Source organism: Amblyraja radiata, chromosome 29 (assembly GCF_010909765.2).
Source record: "Amblyraja radiata isolate CabotCenter1 chromosome 29, sAmbRad1.1.pri, whole genome shotgun sequence".
In the NCBI taxonomy this organism is placed as follows: domain Eukaryota; kingdom Metazoa; phylum Chordata; class Chondrichthyes; order Rajiformes; family Rajidae; genus Amblyraja; species Amblyraja radiata.
The window spans coordinates 30,682,486-30,701,331 of record NC_045984.1 but is presented as its reverse complement, the minus strand read 5'-3'; the positions used below and the strand labels follow the sequence as shown (position 1 = coordinate 30,701,331).

At 47.8% G+C, this 18,846-nt stretch overlaps 1 protein-coding gene across 4 annotated transcripts in view; it reads right to left on the bottom strand.

Annotated features, from left to right (window-relative positions):
- The window catches only part of LOC116989602 (dedicator of cytokinesis protein 7-like), a 145,476-nt gene that overhangs the window by 60,778 nt on the left and 65,852 nt on the right, over positions 1-18,846 (bottom strand). For all 4 annotated transcript variants that reach the window (XM_033047150.1, XM_033047153.1, XM_033047152.1 and 1 more), the window contains exons 16-19: positions 17,431-17,501; positions 15,282-15,423; positions 7,040-7,135; positions 456-542 (exon numbers count right to left, since the gene is read on the bottom strand). In XM_033047150.1, the coding sequence (XP_032903041.1) occupies positions 456-542; positions 7,040-7,135; positions 15,282-15,423; positions 17,431-17,501 (396 nt within the window). The remainder of the gene's footprint in view (positions 1-455; positions 543-7,039; positions 7,136-15,281; positions 15,424-17,430; positions 17,502-18,846) is intronic.

Here is an 18,846-nt window from a genome sequence, read left to right as displayed (position 1 = left end):
TGTTTGCCTTTATTTGCTTCAGTTTTGAACAAGCAATTTGTTTTTTTTTTGCATTGTCAATAAACTTGAGAACAACGCACGTAAGTTTTTGCTTAACCCAGTTATCAGAAAAAATATATTATGTTTGCCTTATGAATTTTATGAAGTTTATGAAAGAGAAAGAATAATAAAGATATATTATCATTTTTATGTCGGGGTTCCCTGAGACATGAAAAGGGTTCTGCGAGGGTTGAGAAACGCTGATGTTGACAGTCAGAGCCTTTTCCCGGGATGGAAGTGTCAGATAGTAGAGGGCAAAGCAAGTCACTCAGCAAGATGAGCTTGTGGCTGGTTTGGTGTCGCACAGCTTGTCTGCCATGTTGTGTTGGGCCAATACAGTGGAGTGAACCAGCAGGTGCTCCACCAGCCCGTGATCAAATCTAACCCAACCTTCTGGTAGCCATGAAATCATTAACCTGAGGGTATATCGTCGACACTGGGCGTAGCTCCAACTTGAAGACTGCTTTCCGGTTATCCAACCACTTCAGCCCAGCCAGCGATGTCTGCAATGAAGAACAGGACAGTCGTTTAGAACGGACGCCCACCAGAAGGTGCGTTGACCATAACTGGATGACTTTACAATTGTAGGTAGACACCAAATGCTGGAGTGACTCAGCGGGTCAGGCTGCATCTCAGGAGAGAAGGAATGGCTGGCGTTTCGGGTCGAGACCCTTCGTAAGGCGGGACAAAGGAAGAATGTATGCGGAGACAGTAAGACTGGTGGGAGAACTGGGAAGGGAGAGGGGATGGAGAGATAAAGCAAGGGCAACCTGAAGTTAGAGAAGTCAACGTTCATACCGCTAGGGTGTAAGCTACCCAAGCGAAATGTGAGGTGCTGTTCCTCCAATTTGCGCTGGGCCTCACTCTGACAATGGAGGAGACCCAGGACAGAAAGGTCAGATTGGGAATGGGAGGGGGAGTTGAAGTGCTGGGCCACCGGGAGATCAGTTTGGTTAATGCGGACTGAGCGGAGGTGTTGGGCGAAGCGATCGCCGAGCCTGCGCTTGGTCTCGCCGACGTGGAGATGTTGACACCTGGAACAGCGGATGCAGTAGGTGAGGTTGGAGGAGGTGCAGGTGAACCTCCGCCTCGCCTGGAAAGACTGTTTGGGCTCTTCATAATCTTATTAATAAGCCACTGGCATTATCAGAACCAAAGACAATAAGCCTAAGGTGACAATACCAACAGTCCAGGAAGAGTGAGAAAAGTAGTTTCAAAACAAGAAGAAAGAAAATCAGATGTTTAACAAAAAACTTTTATGAGAAATGAACTGTGTGAAATATATTCAAGAGCTCTCAATAGTGGCTCATACCGAAGCCAAACAAAATGTAAACGTCCGACTAATAACTCCTCCTGCCCTTTCACCTACAAGGATCACCCTCCCAGCTTGCTGGAGAGTACTGGAGCGCGGAATTAGATCATAGCACAAAATGTCAGTGGACGCAGCAGTCTGCTGTGTGAGTCAATCCTAATTGAAAACTGCTTGCCTAATGGTGTGTAGGAGCGAACTGCAGACGCTGGTTTAAACCGAAGATAAGACACAAAGTGCTGGAGTAACTCAGCGGGACAGGCTGCATCTCCGGAGAGAAGGAATGAGCGACGTTTTGTGTCGAGACTACTACTAAATTATCTTCTTCTAAAGGAGGGGTCTCGACCTGAAACGTCATCCATTCCTTCTCCCCAGGGATGCTGTTTCCTTTATCATCATTACAATAGACAATAGACAATAGGTGCAGGAGTAGGCCATTCGGCCCTTCGAGCCAGCACCGCCATTCAATGTGATCATGGCTGATCATCCCCAATCGGTACCCCGTTCCTGCCTTCTCCCCATATCCCCTGACTCCGCTATTTTTAAGAGCCCTATCTAGCTCTCTCTTGAAAGCATCCAGAGAACCTGCCTCCACCGCCCTCTGAGGCAGAGAATTCCACAGACTCACCACTCTAGTGAGAAAAAATGTTGCCTCGTCTCCGTTCTAAATGGTTTACTCCTTATTCTTAAACTGTGGCCCCTGGTTACATTATTGCTTATCTTTCATTCCTTTGTTCCATATCTCTCTACATCACCGTCTATAGCTCTCGTTTCCCTCTCCCCTGAATCTCAGTCTGAAGAAGGGTCTCGACCCGAAACGTCACCCGTTCCTTCTCTCCAGAGATGCTGCCTGTCCCGCTGAGTTACTCCAGCTTTTTGTGTCTATCTCCGAATGGTGTGTTCGAGGGGACAAGGCACCTGCCACCTATTAGCTGACTGCCAGCCCGCGTGCAGCTGAGCGATTAGCTCTATATAAGCTGCTTTAGACACATGTTGCTCCAGAACTCACACTGTGCAGGCTGCGAAAAAAAAAACCCATTCAGCATCTGGCAACTGCCCAGAAAAATATACAAACGTCGAGAAGGGCCAAGGTCAGAATCTCGCCGGCACCTAATAAATGAGTCTCTGTTGGGTTTTATTCCGCAAATCTCTTGCTTTGCCGTGCACATGATGGGTGGCGTGCTTGGCCCGATCCTCAGTTGCAAATTCCTGACATTCCCAGAACTGGCTGGGATGGTGTGAGGAATCCCATTGGGGAAGAGGGGAGGGACGTGATCTGCAGTGTCCGTGAAGTGGGACGCTCATCCCTGCTGGAGATAGACAATAGACAATAGGTGCAGGAGTAGGCCATTCGGCCCTTCGAGCCTGCACCGCCATTCAATGCGATCATGGCTGATCATCCACAATCAGTACCCCGTTCCTGCCTTCTCCCCATATCCCCTGACTCCGTTATCTTGAAGAGCCCTATCTAGCTCTCTCTTGAAAGTATCCAGAGAACCGGCCTCCACTGCCCTCTGAGGCAGAGAATTCCACAGACTCACAGCTCTCTGTGAGAAAAATATGGGGCAGTGATAGGGTGCAAAGATTGAACAGAGGCCATCGATAACGTTCGGAAGGAACTGCAGATTTAGTTTTGTTTAGAGATACAGCACGGAAACAGGCCATTCGGCCCACCGAGTCTGCGCCGACCTGCGATCCCCGCACATTAACGGAATCCTACATGCACTAGGGACAATTTACACGTAAATCAAGCCAATTAACCTACAAACCTGTACGTATTTGTGGAAGGAAACCGAAGATTTCGGAGAAAACCCATGCGGGTCACGGGGAGAACGTACAAACTCCGTACAGACAGCACCTGTAGTCGGGATCGAACCGGGGTCTCCGACGCTGCAAGTGCTGTAAGGCAGCAACTCTACCGCTGCGCCACCGTACCGCCCACGTGGCAGGCCCACGCCCTGCAGGTGCTGGCTTAAACCAAAAATAGACACAAAATGCTGGAGTAACTCAGCGGGACAGGCAGTATCTCTGGAGAGAAAGGATGGGTCGAGACCCTACGCCGAAACATCACCCATTCCTTCTCTCCAGAGATGCTGTCCGTCCCGCTGAGTTACTGACAACATCAGGATCATTGGAGGGGTGAAAGAGCTTCAGTCTAGGTTAGGACGAGGTTGTTGTGGCGTTTCTCCGACAGATGCTGTGTGTGAATGGAAGGAGATGATGTTGGGTGGCCTCAGTGGCAACGACTCATTGGATCAAAGCACCAAGTGCCCTTGATCCAGCAATGATAGGGCTGGATGCAGACAAGAAGATACAGACCAAATTTAAACCTTTAAGCAAAATAATGGGACATAATTATCTCAGTGGCTCTCAATTATAAGCAATGAGCAGTGTCGGTGACCTCTTCTGAACTCCGCAAAAAGGTCGTGTGGGGGTCGAGTCGCCAACGTTCTCACTCCCAAATAAGGGACAAAAGGTCAAAATACGGGACAAATTCCCGACGGCAATTCGTTGACCGACTCGGCCGTGGCTGGGTGAATGATGAGTTGGCCCCGGGTGCTGGACTGCTGGGCCAGCTGAGGAGTTTTGGCCCGGGGGCCAAAAGTACGGCGCCCCATCCAACTCATGAACCGATGATCGGCCGTGAGAAGGAGGGGTGGTGGTGGTGGTGTCGGCGGTAAGCGAAGGTCTGAATGTCGGACAGCTGGCCCGGACTAAATGTGGGAGACTGAAGCCAGACTTGAGCAGTCACGCAGATGTGAGGCGTTGGTTAAAAGTGAGATTACAGGTTTGCGCAGAATCCCAGGGATTCCAGTCCTGGCGTGGGTGGGGGAAAACGTTTTCAAACTAAACTTGGGCAGATATCCAATGGAGGTGTCTGGTTCCTGTGCAGTGCACAACATTCCACAACCAACCCCGCCAAGCTAGTGAGCAGGAGAAGATCTTCATAAATCATAGGAGCAGAATTAGGCCATTCGGCCCATCGCGTCTGCTCTACAAGAGTAGACTTACACATAAAAAAAATGTATTGACAGTAAATCCTCTATTTCCATTTAGTTTAGTTTAGTTTCCTTTATTTATTGTCACGTGCTGCAGTACAGTTAAAAAAACTATACGTTAGGGTTTCGCCCAACACCTCAGCTCAGTTCGTATTAACCAACCTGATCTCCCGGTGGCTCAGCACTTCAACACCCCCTCCCATTCCCAATCTGACCTTTCTGTCCTGGGCCTCCTCCATTGCCAGAGTGAGGCCCAGTGCAGATTGGAGGAGCAGCACCTCATATTTCGCTTGGGTAGTTTACACCCCAGTGGGATGAACATTGACTTCTGTAATTTTAGATAGCCCTTGATCTCTCCCTCCTTCCCCTTTCCCTTCCCAGCTCTCCCATCAGCCTACTGTCTCCGCCTCTTCCATTCCTTTTCCTGCCCTCTCCCCCCCCCCCCCCTCCACCCCGACATCAGTCTGAAGAAGGGTCTCGACCCAAAGCGCCGCCTATTCCTCCTCTCCATGGATGCTGCCTGTCCCGCTGAGTTACTCCAGCACTTTTGTCTGCCTTAGAAATGTATAAAGTCGCTCCATTCACCTTCAGCTCGTGGCTTGCAATGGGGAAAAGTTGGGAGATAGGTATTGAAAATCCAGCAGAACTACCAATGTTTGGAGATTTGAAAAGTATGTTTATTTAATTTAGTTTAGTTTAGTTTGGGCCAAAGGGCGTGCTTCCACGCTGTAACTAAACCAAATTAACAATGACTGAATTAAGATTTAGAGGATATCACATCTGTCTCGGAGGAAGGTTTACGTGGTATATTTTACAGCCCGTTTTCCTCTTCTTTAGACATTTCCCCCGTTCATTTATATCTCTTCAAACCCAGGTTCAATGACTATTAAAGATAGACACAAAGTGCTGGAGTAACTCAGCCGGTCAAATTGACAATAGACAATAGACAATTGGTGCAGGAGTAGGCCATGTGACGCTTCTAGCCAGCACCGCCATTCAATGTGATCATGGCTGATCATCCCCAATCAGTACCACGTTCCTGCCTTCTCCCCATATCCCCTGACTCCGCTATTTTTAAGAGCCCTATCTAGCTCTCTCGTGAAAACATCCAGAGAACCTGCCTCCACCGCCCTCTGAGGCAGAGAATTCCACACTCACCACTTTCTGTGAGAAAAAGTGTTTCCTCGTCTCCGTTCTAAATGGCTTACTCCTTATTCTTAAACTGTGGCCCCTGGTTCTGGACTCCCCCAACATCGGGAACATGTTTCCTGCCTCTAGCGTGTCCAAGCCCTTAACAATCTTATATGTTTCACTGAGAAACATAAGTCAGGCAGCATCTCTGGAGGAAATGGATGGATAAGGGTGGGAGGTTTAGTTTAGTTTAGTTTATCATTGCCACGTGTTCTGAGGTCCAGTGAAAAGCTTCTTGCTGCATGCAATCCAGTCAATAAAAAACGATATATGATTAAATTCAGTTATACACAGTATACAGTCCACAGTGTACAGATACAGGATCAAAGAAATAACGTTTAGTGCTGATAAAGTCCGAATAAAGATAGTTCAAGGGCCTCCAATGAGGTAGATGGGAGTTCAGGACCGCTCTCTAGTTGGTGAGAGGATGGTTCAGTTGCCTGATAACAGATGGGAAGAAACTGTCCCTGAATCTGGAGTTGTGCGTTTTCACACTTCTGTACCTCTTACCTGATGGGAGAGGGGAGAAGAGGGAGTGACCTGGGTGAGACTGGTCCTTGATGATGCTGCTGGCCTTGCCGAGGCAGCGTGAGGTGTAGATGGCTGGCATTACAATCGTTACAATTTTTTAAATCTTTAATTCCACAGCAGCATTTCTTTACTCTTGTTAATCTACTCGATCATTTATCCCATATCGGTACACCGTGGACGGTATGACTGCAAATACGCAGAGTCTTCTGGCCGACAGGATAGCATGAAACTAAAAAGCTTTTCATTCTACCTCGGTACATGTAACAATGAAAACTAAACCAAACTTAGCAAACGTAGACCGGGCGATGAGGTAGATGAGAGTTCAGGACCGCTCTCTAGTTGGTGAGAGGATGGTTCAGTTGCCTGATAACAGATGGGAAGAAACTGTCGCTGGATCTGGAGGTGTGCGATTTCACACTTCTGTACCTCTTGCCTGATCGGAGAGGGGAGAAGAGGGAGTGGCCGGGGTGCGACTGGTCCTTGATGATGCTGCTGGCCTTGCCGAGGCAGCGTGAAGTGTAGATGGAGTCAATGAAAGGGAGGTTAGTTTGCGTGATGAGCGTATAGTATGTTTGATGTCAGTGAGAATATATTAGCTTTTAGTTATGAAGATAGACAAAAAATGCTGGAGTAACTCAGCGGGGCAGGCAGCATCTCTGCAGAGAAGGAACGGGTGGCGTTTCGAAGCGGGCCGAGTCTGAAGAAGGGTCTCGACCCGAAACGTCACCCATTCCTTCCCTCCAGAGATGTTGCCTGTCCCTGCTGAGTTCCTACAGCATTTTGTGTCCATCTCCAGCTCAAACCAGCATCTGCAGTTCCTTCCGACACATTAGTTTTTAGTTACAGCAGTTATTAATGATGGAGGAAATGAATGTGTACTCGTTGGGCCTCGGTGATCTCCACGCTGCATCTCTACAGTCTAAAGTAAATAACATGAATGTACATAGATAATTAGTAACTGTGTACTTACAGATGTCACTGAATACAGGTGTGGAAGCTTCTCCAAGCAAACTGGAAGCTCGAATGATCCAGAGCGCAGATGCCCATTGTCCAGCATTGAAAACCACTGTTGATAACCAAAGGATGGATATTTAATACCTCATAACAATATTGGAGCATAAATAACATTTCTGTTTAAGAAGGAACTGGAAAAATAGGTGACGTTTCGGGTCGAGACCCTTAAGTGACCCGAAACGTCACCTATTCCTTCGCTCCATAGATGCTGCCTCACCCGCTGAGTTTCTCCAGCATTTTCATTTATCATGGGTTAGTAGTGTGGCCATTAGAATGTTACAATTAAAGCCTTTGATCACAAGAGGAAGCAAAATCAGAAATTCAACCATCTCACCAAGATATGCCATCAATGGGGGTTTCAAATGCCATGCATTGTGTACAGACTGTAACCAATGACTGTTTTGCTTCATGGATGAATGAGTGAATGAATGAATGAATGAATGAATGAATGAATGAATGAATGAATGAGTGAATGAATGAATTAATGAATTAATTAATTAATTAATTAATGAGTGAATGCTTTCTCTATCTTAAACATGATACGTGCCTTACAATATCTAACTTTGGATGAGGTGCTTGTCCGTCTGGGGACCCGCTGGTCCAGACCCGCCTCTCTGTCCAAGCCCCTGAGCCCTGCCAGACAGCTTGCCACCTCTGGCAGCAAGTTCTACCTTCATCATCACCATCAATCCTGCTTTCTATTTAACATTCGACTTCAGAATGTTTGAATTTTGTTGAGGAGCCGCAAGCCCATCTCATCGATGGGACGGTGGTGGAGAGAGAGGGGAAAAAAAGGGAATTCCTGGGCGTGCGCATATGATCTCCAAAGATCTGTCCTGGACCCAGCACTGGGCCAATCGTCAAAAACAGCCCATCAACGCCTCGGCTTCCTTAGAAGTTTGAGGAGATTCAGTTTGTCAACGATTACACTCTTGGACTTCTGCAGGTGTACAGCAGGGAACATCTTGACTGGTTGCATCATTTGTCTGGTTCGGCAACTCGAACGCCCAGGAACAAAGAAGATCGCAATAGGTGGTGAACACTGCAGGGATCTACAGGAGTCGCTGCCTCAAAATGGCAGCCGGCATCATCACAGACCCACCAGATTACACACACATTTATCTACACACACATATATACACACACACACACATACACACACACAGTATTCATACACACACAGCACACATACACACACACAGCACACATACACACACAAAGCACACATACACACACATATATATATATACACACATATACACACACACACACATATATATATATACACACACATATACACACACACACACACACACACACATATATATATATATATATATATATATATATATATATATATATATATATATACACACACTCACATATATAGAAACATAGAAACATAGAAATTAGGTGCAGGAGTAGGCCATTCGGCCCTTCGAGCCTGCACCGCCATTCAATATGATCATGGCTGATCATCCAACTCAGTATCCCGTACCTGCCTTCTCACCATACCCTCTGATCCCCTTAGCCACAAGGGCCACATCTAACTCCCTCTTAAATATAGCCAATGAACTGGCCTCGACTACCCTCTGTGGCAGGGAGTTCCAGAGATTCACCACTCTCTGTGTGAAAAAAGTTCTTCTCATCTCGGTTTTAAAGGATTTCCCCCTTATCCTTAAGCTGTGAATATACACGCACATATATATATACACACTCACATATACACACACACATACATACACACATACATATTTTATACACACACACACAGCACATATACATACACATATATATGTATATACATACACACATATATGCACATACACATATACATATACACACATATACGTACACACGCATGCACACACACACAGATATATATATATAGAATGTAGACACAAAATGCTGGAGTAACTCAGCGGGACAGGCAGCATCTCTGGAGAGAAGGAATGGGTGACGTTTCGGGTCGAGACCCTTCTTCAGTCTGATATATATGGGCTTTGGGTTTTTGTGTTGTATATTATGGTGTGTACAGAATACTATGTCCACTAATCTGTTGTGCTGCTGCAAGTAAGAATTCCATTGTTCTGTTTTCCGGGACATATGACAATAAAACACTTTCGACTCTTTCTTCACTGTAGTTGACTTGACTATTTCAGCTTACATTACATAGAAACATAGAAAATAGGTGCAGGAGTAGGCCATTCGGCCCTTCGAGCCTGCACCGCCATTCAATATGATGATGGCTGATCATCCAACTCAGTATCCTGTACCTGCCTTCTCTCCATACCCGCCGATCCCTTTAGCCACAAGGGCCACATCTAACTCCCTCTTAAATATAACCAATGAACTGTGGCCTCAACTTTACCATTTAGGTTCACCATTTAAACCTCAGGAGAGACTTCCATCTTCTCAATGACATCAACCTTCGTTCTATTTCCATCCCATCCTCACTTCTCTGCGTTGAAGATCTGCTTTTAATTTATAGACCTCCGTCGCCTGGTGCTGCAAATTCCAAAGATTCCAGCGCTCTGCCTGTAGACGTTTCTCCTGATATTTGCCCAATATGGTCAAACCCTTATTTTGTGACAATGGCCATTAGTTCTAGTCTGTCTGGCCAGGAGGAACAGCATCGGGACATTTACAAGTTTTTTGGTGCATTTTATACATTTCAGTAAAGTCAGCCCTCATTCTTTTAAACTCTATTGATCGAATGCAATACCACCGAATGATTCCTCATATTACTGCCTATCTTAAGGGCCTGTCCCACGAGCATGCGACTGCATGCGGTGAGCGCGACATAACGTGGTTGCTTGAGCCGTACGGCCTCGCGGGGCCGGTCCCACTTCGATCGCTGGAGCCGTATGGAGTTGTGCGGAGCTGATCCCGACATCGCGCGGGGCTCCGAAAAACCGACCGTGTTCAAAGATTCCGCGCGGCAACGGCCTGTCGCCCCACAACCACATTGAGGCCGTACGCACCGCCTCGACGGGCGTACTCAGCGTCTCGAAGCTGTACTCAGCGTCTTGACGGCGTACACCTAGCACGTGGCGTTGCGCGATGACGTCACCGTCAGGCGTGCCATTGCGTGATGATGTAACCGCCCGACGCCATGCGACGTCCAAATTCAGTCGGCCTGCCTCCTGTCCAGCTGATTGGTGAGTATGATGTCGGGACCAGCTCCGCACAACTCCAGACGGCTCCGCGCTTGGAAGTGGGACCGGCCCCGCGAGGCCGTACGCCTCAAGCCACCACGTTTGGTCGCGCCAGACGCATGCAATCGCATGCTGGTGGGACAGGCCCTTAGTTTAACCCATTTCTTTTCTCCAGAGATGCTGTCTGAACCGCTGAGTTACTCCAGTTTTTTTGTGTCTATCTTCGGTTTAAACCAGCATCTGCAGTTTCTTCCTGCACATTTAGTTTAGTTTAGTTCAGAAGAATATAGGGATATGGGGGAAAAGCAGGAACGGGCTACTGAATTTGGATGTAGACAAAAATGCTGGAGAAACTCAGCGGGTGCAGCAGCATCTATGGAGCTAAGGAAATAGGCAACGTTTCGGGCTGAAACCCAAAGGAAACAGGCAACGTTTCGGGTCGAAACCCAAAGGGTTTTGGCCCGAAACGTTGCCTATTTCCTTCACTCCATAGATGCTGCTGCACCCGCTGAGTTTCACCAGCACTTTTGTCTACCTTCGATTTTCCAGCATCTGCAGTTCCTTCTTAAACACTGAATTTGGATGATCAGCCACGATCATACCGAGTGGCGGTGCTGGCGCGAAGGGCCGAATGGCCTCCTCCTGCACCTATTTTCTATGTTTCTAAGATCGGTTCCGACCCGAAACGTCACCTCTGTTTTTTTCTCCGGAGATACTGCCTGACCCGTTGAGTTACTCCAGCATTTTGTGTCTAAAGAAAACGAAAACTTTCCAAGTGCGTTCGTTCTAAGTTCAATTAATTTTGTCATTTCCACATTAACTAATTCTAATTATTTCCAGGAAGTATCGCTTTCAATGACCAAGTGAAACATTCTAATTAGGAAGCATATTTTATATAATTAGCTCCAAGTTGCCATGGAGACCAGCTGGGGGGGGGGGGGGAAGTAGATTTAAATGTCAAGCTGAAAGGCAGATCATGTCACAATTCAAAAGAACTGCTTCGTAAATGGTTTTATGTATAGTGACAACTGTTGCTATTGTCCAGTGTTAATCCTCATCGGAAGAAGCCCTGATCCCGTTTATATATAAAACCGTTCTCCATATTCATGCCCAGATTAGTTTTCTGACTCCGAAATGGGATGTCATCGGAACACTCTCTCGTCTCATGTTACACATTCTAATTAAGGCAGAAGGGGTTTCTAAATATAAGCCAAGGCACAACAAACTCAGCTAACAGCTCGGAAAGATACAGGGTAAGGAAGAGTTCGGTGATGAACACAAAGTTCCGGAGTAACTCAGCGGATCGAGCAGCATCTCTGGAGGAAAAGGATGGGTGACGTTTCGGGTCTGGACCCTTCTTCAGACAAGCGGAAGAGAGATTCTTCAAAGTTGGCATTCATTGAGGAGGTTTCGCTGTGGAGTGAGACAAAATGTCGACACAGAAGAACTTTGTGCGCAGGAAGGAACTGCAGGCGCAAGGTTTAAACCAAAGATGGACACAAAAATGCTGGAGTAACTCAGCCGGACAGGCAGCGTCTGTGGGGAGAAGGAACGGGTGACGTTTCGGGGTCGAGACCCTTTCTTCAGACTGAAAGAAATAGACGATGATGTGGAGAGATGTGGAAGAAATGAACGAAAGATAAGCAAAAAAAAATAACAGCAGCTTTTTGTTCCCATCTCGCTACAGCTGACGATGACCTGTTTCCTTCATCATTGGGGCCTAGCGTCGGCAGCGATACCTCGCGGGTCGACCCACGGCCGACGGTCGATGGGAGCGTGGGGGGGACTGCCGTGATGGAGGAGGGGGGATATCAATGGACAATTGGGGGGGGAGAACCTAGGACAATGGGGACCCCAACGTGGGGGAACCGCTGTGTGGGGGGAGGGGGGACAAAAGGAGGAGCCGGCGTGCTTTGTAACGTTGTCAGCGTCGTAGATGGCCGCTATTTGTATACATCGGGTACGCAGCGAAGAATGTCACCGTGCCTAGTCACATGTGACAATAAAGGGCCTGTCCCACTTACGCAACTTTTTCGGTGACTGCCGGCACCCGTCCTAGGACGCCGAAAAATTTCAACATGTTGAAAATCCAGCGATGACCAGAAAGACTCTTTGGAGACCTCTCACGACCATACAGGTCTAATAAAATAATATTTACACATCAAATACCTATTCCTTGGTGGCACCAGTGATGTGACTTTGGCCACGTTAATGTATCAGCCACTGCTGTTAGCTGAGGGTTATTTGTCGGCAATAGGGTGGCACAGTGGCCCAGCTGGTAGAACTGCTGCTTCGCGGCGCCAGAGGCTCGGGTTCCATCGCGAGCTCGGCTGCTGTCAGTGTGGAGTTTGCACGTTCTCCCTGTGACCTTTTGTGGGGGTTTCCTCCCACAACTCCCAAAGAGGTTGCGGGTTTTCGTAGGTTAATCGGCCTCTGCGAACCGACCAGAAACGTCACCTATTCCTTTTCTCCAGAGATGCTGCCTGACCCGCTGAGTTACTCCAGCACTTAGTGTCTTTAATCACGTAGAACCTCATGGGTGCCAGCTCCAATGAACAAAGATATGCACAGATAGAGCAAGGGAAATGAGCCGTTATAGTTTAGTCAGAAGGTCAGAGGTAGAGTTGCTGCCTTACAGCGCTTGCAGCGCCAGAGACCCGGGTTCGATCCCGACTACGGGCGCTGGCTTTCTCTAAGATCTTTGGTTTCCTCCCGCACTCCAAAGACGTACAGGTATGCAGGTTAATTGGCTTGGCATGAATGTAAAGTGTGTTTAGGGTAGTGTGCGGGGATTGCTGGTCGGCACGGACTCGGTGGGCCGAAGGGCCTGTTTCCACCCAGTATCTCTAAACTGAACTAAACCAAGACAACTTTATAAACTGTTCAAAAGGGAACTGCAGATGCTGGAATATCGAAGGTACACAAAATGCTGGGGAAACTCAGCGGGTGCAGCTGCACCCGCTGAGTTTCCCCAGCATTTTGTGTACCAACTTTATAAACTATTCTTTGGTGACCTTTTAGCCTGGTCACTCAGTACAAACCCGGGCCCTGCTGAGGAGAAGTTACTACTGCGATTTACGAACTGCCAGACAGGCCTTCACTGACATTTACACCAGCTCGACAGAACTCTGTGACTCCCCAAACTAGCCCTGGTCGCAAGTATTTCGGATCCTAATCTGCATCACAAAAGAACTGCAGATGCTGGTTTAAACCGAAAATAGACACAGAAAGTTGTAGTCACAGGCAGCGTCTCTGGAGAGAAGGAATGGGTGACATTTCGGGTCTGAAGTAGGGATTCGACCCAAAACGTCACTCAGTCTGAAGAAGGGTTTCGGCCCGAAACGTTGAATATTTCCTTCGCTCCATAGATGCTGCTAGTTAATGTGGAAATTACAAAATTAATTGAACTTAGAACGAACGCACTTGGAAAGTTTGCAAACTTCATCGTTTTCTTTAGACACAAAATGCTGGAGTAACTCAACGGGTCAGGCAGTATCTCCGGAGAAAAAAACAGGTGACGTTTCGGGTCGGAATCGATCTTAGAAACATAGAAAATAGGTGCAGGAGGAGGCCATTCGGCCCTTCGTGCCAGCACCGCCACTCGGTATGACCGTGGCTGATCATCCAAATTCAGTGTTTAAGAAGGAACTGCAGATGCTGGAAAATCGAAGGTAGACAAAAGTGCTGGTGAAACTCAGCGGGTGCAGCAGCATCTATGGAGTGAAGGAAATAGGCAACGTTTCCTGTTAATCGACGTTGCCTGTTTCCTTTGGGTTTCAGCCCGAAACGTTGCCTATTTCCTTCGCTCCATAGATGCTGCTGCACCCGTTGAGTTTCTCCAGCACTTTTGTCTACCTTCGATTTTCCAGCATCTGCAGTTCCTTCTTAAACCCATTCCTTCTCTCCAGAGATGCTGCCTGTCCCGCTGAGTTACTCCAGCTCTTTGTGTCCATCTACAGTGACCTCAGGTTTTGGTTACTATCGACCTCCGTGTGTTTTTACTGTTTTACTTTTTGTTAATTAAGTTCACACACCCTTGCAGGACGAGCAGGATTAACGACACTCACATTCCACTCGTAAACGTGGGAGACAAATGATCCTGTTTTACAAGGAGTTCGCTGCGAGGAATGTCCCGCCAGATTCCTGCAGCTTAAAATGGATCAAAATGGTTTGCTTTCCGAACCCATACAATCCACAGGCATCCTCTGATTGAGCCGAGGGAAACTAGTTCCTCTCATCCTGGCCTTAGCGTGTCCAAACCCTTAATAGAGAGAATGGAGCAGCTGGGCTTGTACACTCTGGAGTTTAGAAGGATGAGAGGGCATCTTATTGAAACATATAGGATTATTAAGGGTTTGGACACGCTAGAGGCAGGAAACATGTTCCTGATGTTGAGGGAGTCCAGAACCAGGGGCCACAGTTTAAGGATAAGGGGTAAGCCATTTAGAACGGAGACGAGGAAACAAATTTTCACACAGTTGTGAGTCTGTGGAATTCGTTGCCTCAGAGGGCGGTGGAGGCCGGTTCTCTGGATACTTTCAAGAGAGAGCTAGATAGGGCTCTTAAAGATAGCGGAGTCAGGGGATATGGGGAGAAGGCAGGAACGGGGTACTGATTGGGGATGATCAGCCATGATCACATTAAATAGCGGTGCTGGCTCGAAGGGTTGAATGGCCTACAAGCCCAGCTGCTCCATTCTCTCAGCACATGACAGTCCCGCCATCCCGGGAATTAACCTTGTAAAACCTACGCTGCACTCCCTCAATAGCAAGAATGTCCTTCCTCAAATTGAGGGACCAAAACTGCACACAATACTCCAGGTGTGGTCTCACCAGGGCTCCGTACAACTGCAGAAGGACCTCTTTGCTCCTATACTCGATTCCTCTTGTTATAAAGGCCTCGTGTTATAATGGTCAGTATGGGCTCGGTGGGCCGAAGGGCCCGTTTCCCTTGCTCTATCATTCAATCAATCCAGCAATGCTCTTGTGCTGAGTGGCCTGCAATGGCCAGTGAGTGCTTGGCGATGGTGCGGGTACTTACACTGTAGCCCACTGGAACCTCTGGAGCCTCCTGGGTCTGTTTGGGCTGACAGTTCACGTGGTAGAAGGTGAAGAGCAGATGATGCTTCTCATTGAGGTTGGAAGGCAGCTTCATCTTCACCTCCTCGTAGAAGAATGGAGACCTGACAAGAGAGTTAATACCATCGGCCAAGGATCAAGACATCATTCAGTAGTGGGTGGACAAAAATGCTGGAGAAACTCAGCGGGTGAGGTAGCATCTATGGAGCGAAGGAATAGGTGACGGTTCGGGTCGAGACCCGGAAGGGTCTCGACCTGAAACGTCACCTATTCCTTCGCTCCATAGATGCTGCCTCACCCTTAAGGATCTCAACCTGAAACGTCACCTATTCCTTCGCTCCATAGATGCTGCCTCACCCTTAAGGATCCCAACCTGAAACGTCACCTATTCCTTCGCTCCATAGATGCTGCCTCACCCTTAAGGATCCCAACCCGAAACGTCACCCATTCCTTCGCTCCATAGATGCTGCCTCACCAGCTGAGTTTCCAGAAGGGTCTCGACCCGAAACATCACCTATTTCCTTTGCTCCAGAGATGCTGCCTCACCCGCTGAGTTTCTCCAGCATTTTTGTCTAACCTCGATTTTTCCAGCATCTGCAGTTCTTTCTTAATCATTCAGTAGTGGGAGGATTTTTTAAAGCAATCTTATACCGAAACGTCACCTGTCCCATCGCTACATAGATGCTGCCTCACCCGCTGCGTTTCTGCAGCATTTTTGTCTACCTACGATTTTTCCAGCATCTGCAGTTCTTTCTTAATCATTCGGTAGTGGGAGGATTTAACGCAATCTTATACACTTACAAGACTATGGGGAAAGTGAAGTGAGCGGGAATTTTTCGTTTAGTTTAGAGATGCAGCTCGTAAACAGGCCCTTCGGCCCACCGGGTCCGTGCCGACCAGCATATTAACACCATCCAACACACACTAGGGACAATTTTTTACATTTACCAGACCAATTAACCTACAAACCTGTACGTCTTTGGAATGTGGGAGGAAACGGATGATCTCGGAGTAAACCCACGCAGGTCACGGGGAGAACGTACAAACTCCGTACAGGCAGCACCCGTAATCGGGATCGTACCCGGGTTTCCGGCGCCGCATTCGCTGTAAGGCAGCAACTCTACCGCTGCCCCACCGTAACCGCCTTGTAAATATCCACTGACTTGGCCACACATGTTTTGTGTGCAATACAAAGATATTCACTGTACGTGTGACAATAGGGTAGAAATCGATCAATAATGCCCACTAGAGCTCACTAGTTTCCCTGGTCTGAAACATAGAAAATAGGTGCAGGAGGAGGCCATTCGGCCCTTCGAGCCAGCACCATTCGCCATTCATTGCGATCATGGCTGATCGTCCCCTATCAATAACCCGTGCCTGCCTTCTCTCCATATCCCTTGACTCCACTAGCCCCTAGAGCTCTATCTAACTCTCTCTTAAATCCATCCAGTGACTTGGCCTCCACTGCCCTCTGTGGCAGGGAATTCCACAAATTCACAACTCTCTAGGTGAAAAAGTTTTTTCTCACCTCAGTCTTAAACGACCTCCCCTTTATTCTAAGACTGTGGCCCCTGGTTCTGGACTGGCCCAACATTGGGAACATTTTTCCTGCATCTAGCCTGTCCAGTCCTTTTATAATTTTATATGTTTCTATAAGATTCCCTCTCATCCTTCTAAACTCCAGTGAATACAAGCCTAGTCTTTTCAATACTTTCCTCATATGACAGTCCCGCCATCTCAGGGATCAATCTGGTGAACCTACGCTGCACTACCTCAATCACAAGGATGTCCTTCCTCAAATTTGGAGACCAAAACTGTGCACAATGTCTGCTGGCAGATTGTTCCAGGCATCCAACACTTGTCCTACACATCTCCTTTAAACTTTCCCCCGCTGATCTTAAAGTTGCGGGGGGCGGGGGAAGCACGGTGGCTCAGTGGTGGAGTGGGAATGTTCTCAGCCAAAGCTCGGGCGCTGGCAGTTTCTACGCTGCTTCTGTGCTGAGGCCACAGTGGTCAGACTACAGGACGCTGAGCTCAATCCACACAGGGAAGAGGATTCCATCTCTTACGCACGCACAACACAGTCCCCAGCTCTCCTCCCTGATGCATACTTGCTGTGGTAAGCCACCGGAGTGTAGCACTCGTTCATGTATTCGGCGTATCCAGACTTTCCAAAGATGACCTGGAAGACAAATAGTTTCTCATCACGTCATCAGTAACTTCAACAAAGGTTTCACTTCGACTGCCAGGGACTAGTTTTGATGGAATTCACCAACGTAACCTGGCGACAACCTACGACAGCACCTACGTCAACCTATGGCAACACAAATTGTCGCCACTGTCGCCAAAAAATGTTCAACATGTTGAAAATAGACAATAGACAATAGGCGCAGGAGTAGGCCATTCGAGCCAGCACCGCCATTCAATGTGATCATGGCTGATCATCCCCAATCAGTACCCCATTCCTGCCTTCTCCCCATGTCCCCTGACTCCATTATTTTTAAGAGCCCTATCTTGCTCTCTCTTGAAAGCGTCCAGAGAACCGGCCTCCACCGCCCTCTGAGGCAGAGAAAATTTTGCGGCAGTCTCCCAAAATATCGCCTACGTGGGACAGGCCCACCTGTACGAATCTATCTATCTCCACTTTAAAATTCTCCGTGGACTTGGCCTCCACAGCCTTCTGTCACGCAGCAACAATGGGGAGAGGCCGTGAGGTGGAATAGACAAACTATCAGATGGGGTGTAACAGAAAGGGTGGGCGGAGAGGCAGGGACAGGAGAGGTAGCTTGAAACCGTGGTTGAAGGGAGGGGCGGGGGTTGTTGGAGAGAGCATCTATACGGAGAGGAGAAGGGATCACAGTCTAGGAAGCAACACTTGTAATTACATCACAATAGACAGAGGACATAGGATTAAGGTGAAGGGGAAAAGATTTAATAGGAATCTGAGGGGTAACCTCTTCACATAAAGGGTGGTGGGTGTATGGAACAAGCTGCCAGAAGAGGGGGTTGAGGCAGGGACATTTAAGAAACAGTTAGACAGGTACATGGATAAAAAATGCTGGAGAAACTCAGCGAGTGAGGCAGCATCTATGGAGAAAAGGAAATAGGCAACGTTTCGGGTCGAAACCCTTCTTCAGACTGATGTGAGGGTGGGTGGGGGCGGGAGGAGGAAAGGAAGAGGTTTCACCGAAACGTTGCCTATTTCCTTCGCTCCATAGATGCTGCTGCACCCGCTGGGTTTCTCCAGCATTTTTGTCTACCTTCAATTTTCCAGCATCTGCAGTTCTTTCTTAAACATAGATAGGACAGGTTTGGAGGAATAAAGACCAAATATGGGCAGGTGGGACTAGTGTAGTTGGGGCAGGTTGTAGGCCGAAAGGCCTGTTTCCCTGTTGTATGATTCTCTATGACTCTAATACCAGATCAGTTCTGATCAGATAGACCAGGTAACTTCAGTCTAGCTGACAGATGAGGACATGGTGATGTTTTAGTTGTCAGCATAAGGTCATAAGTGATAGGAGCAGAAT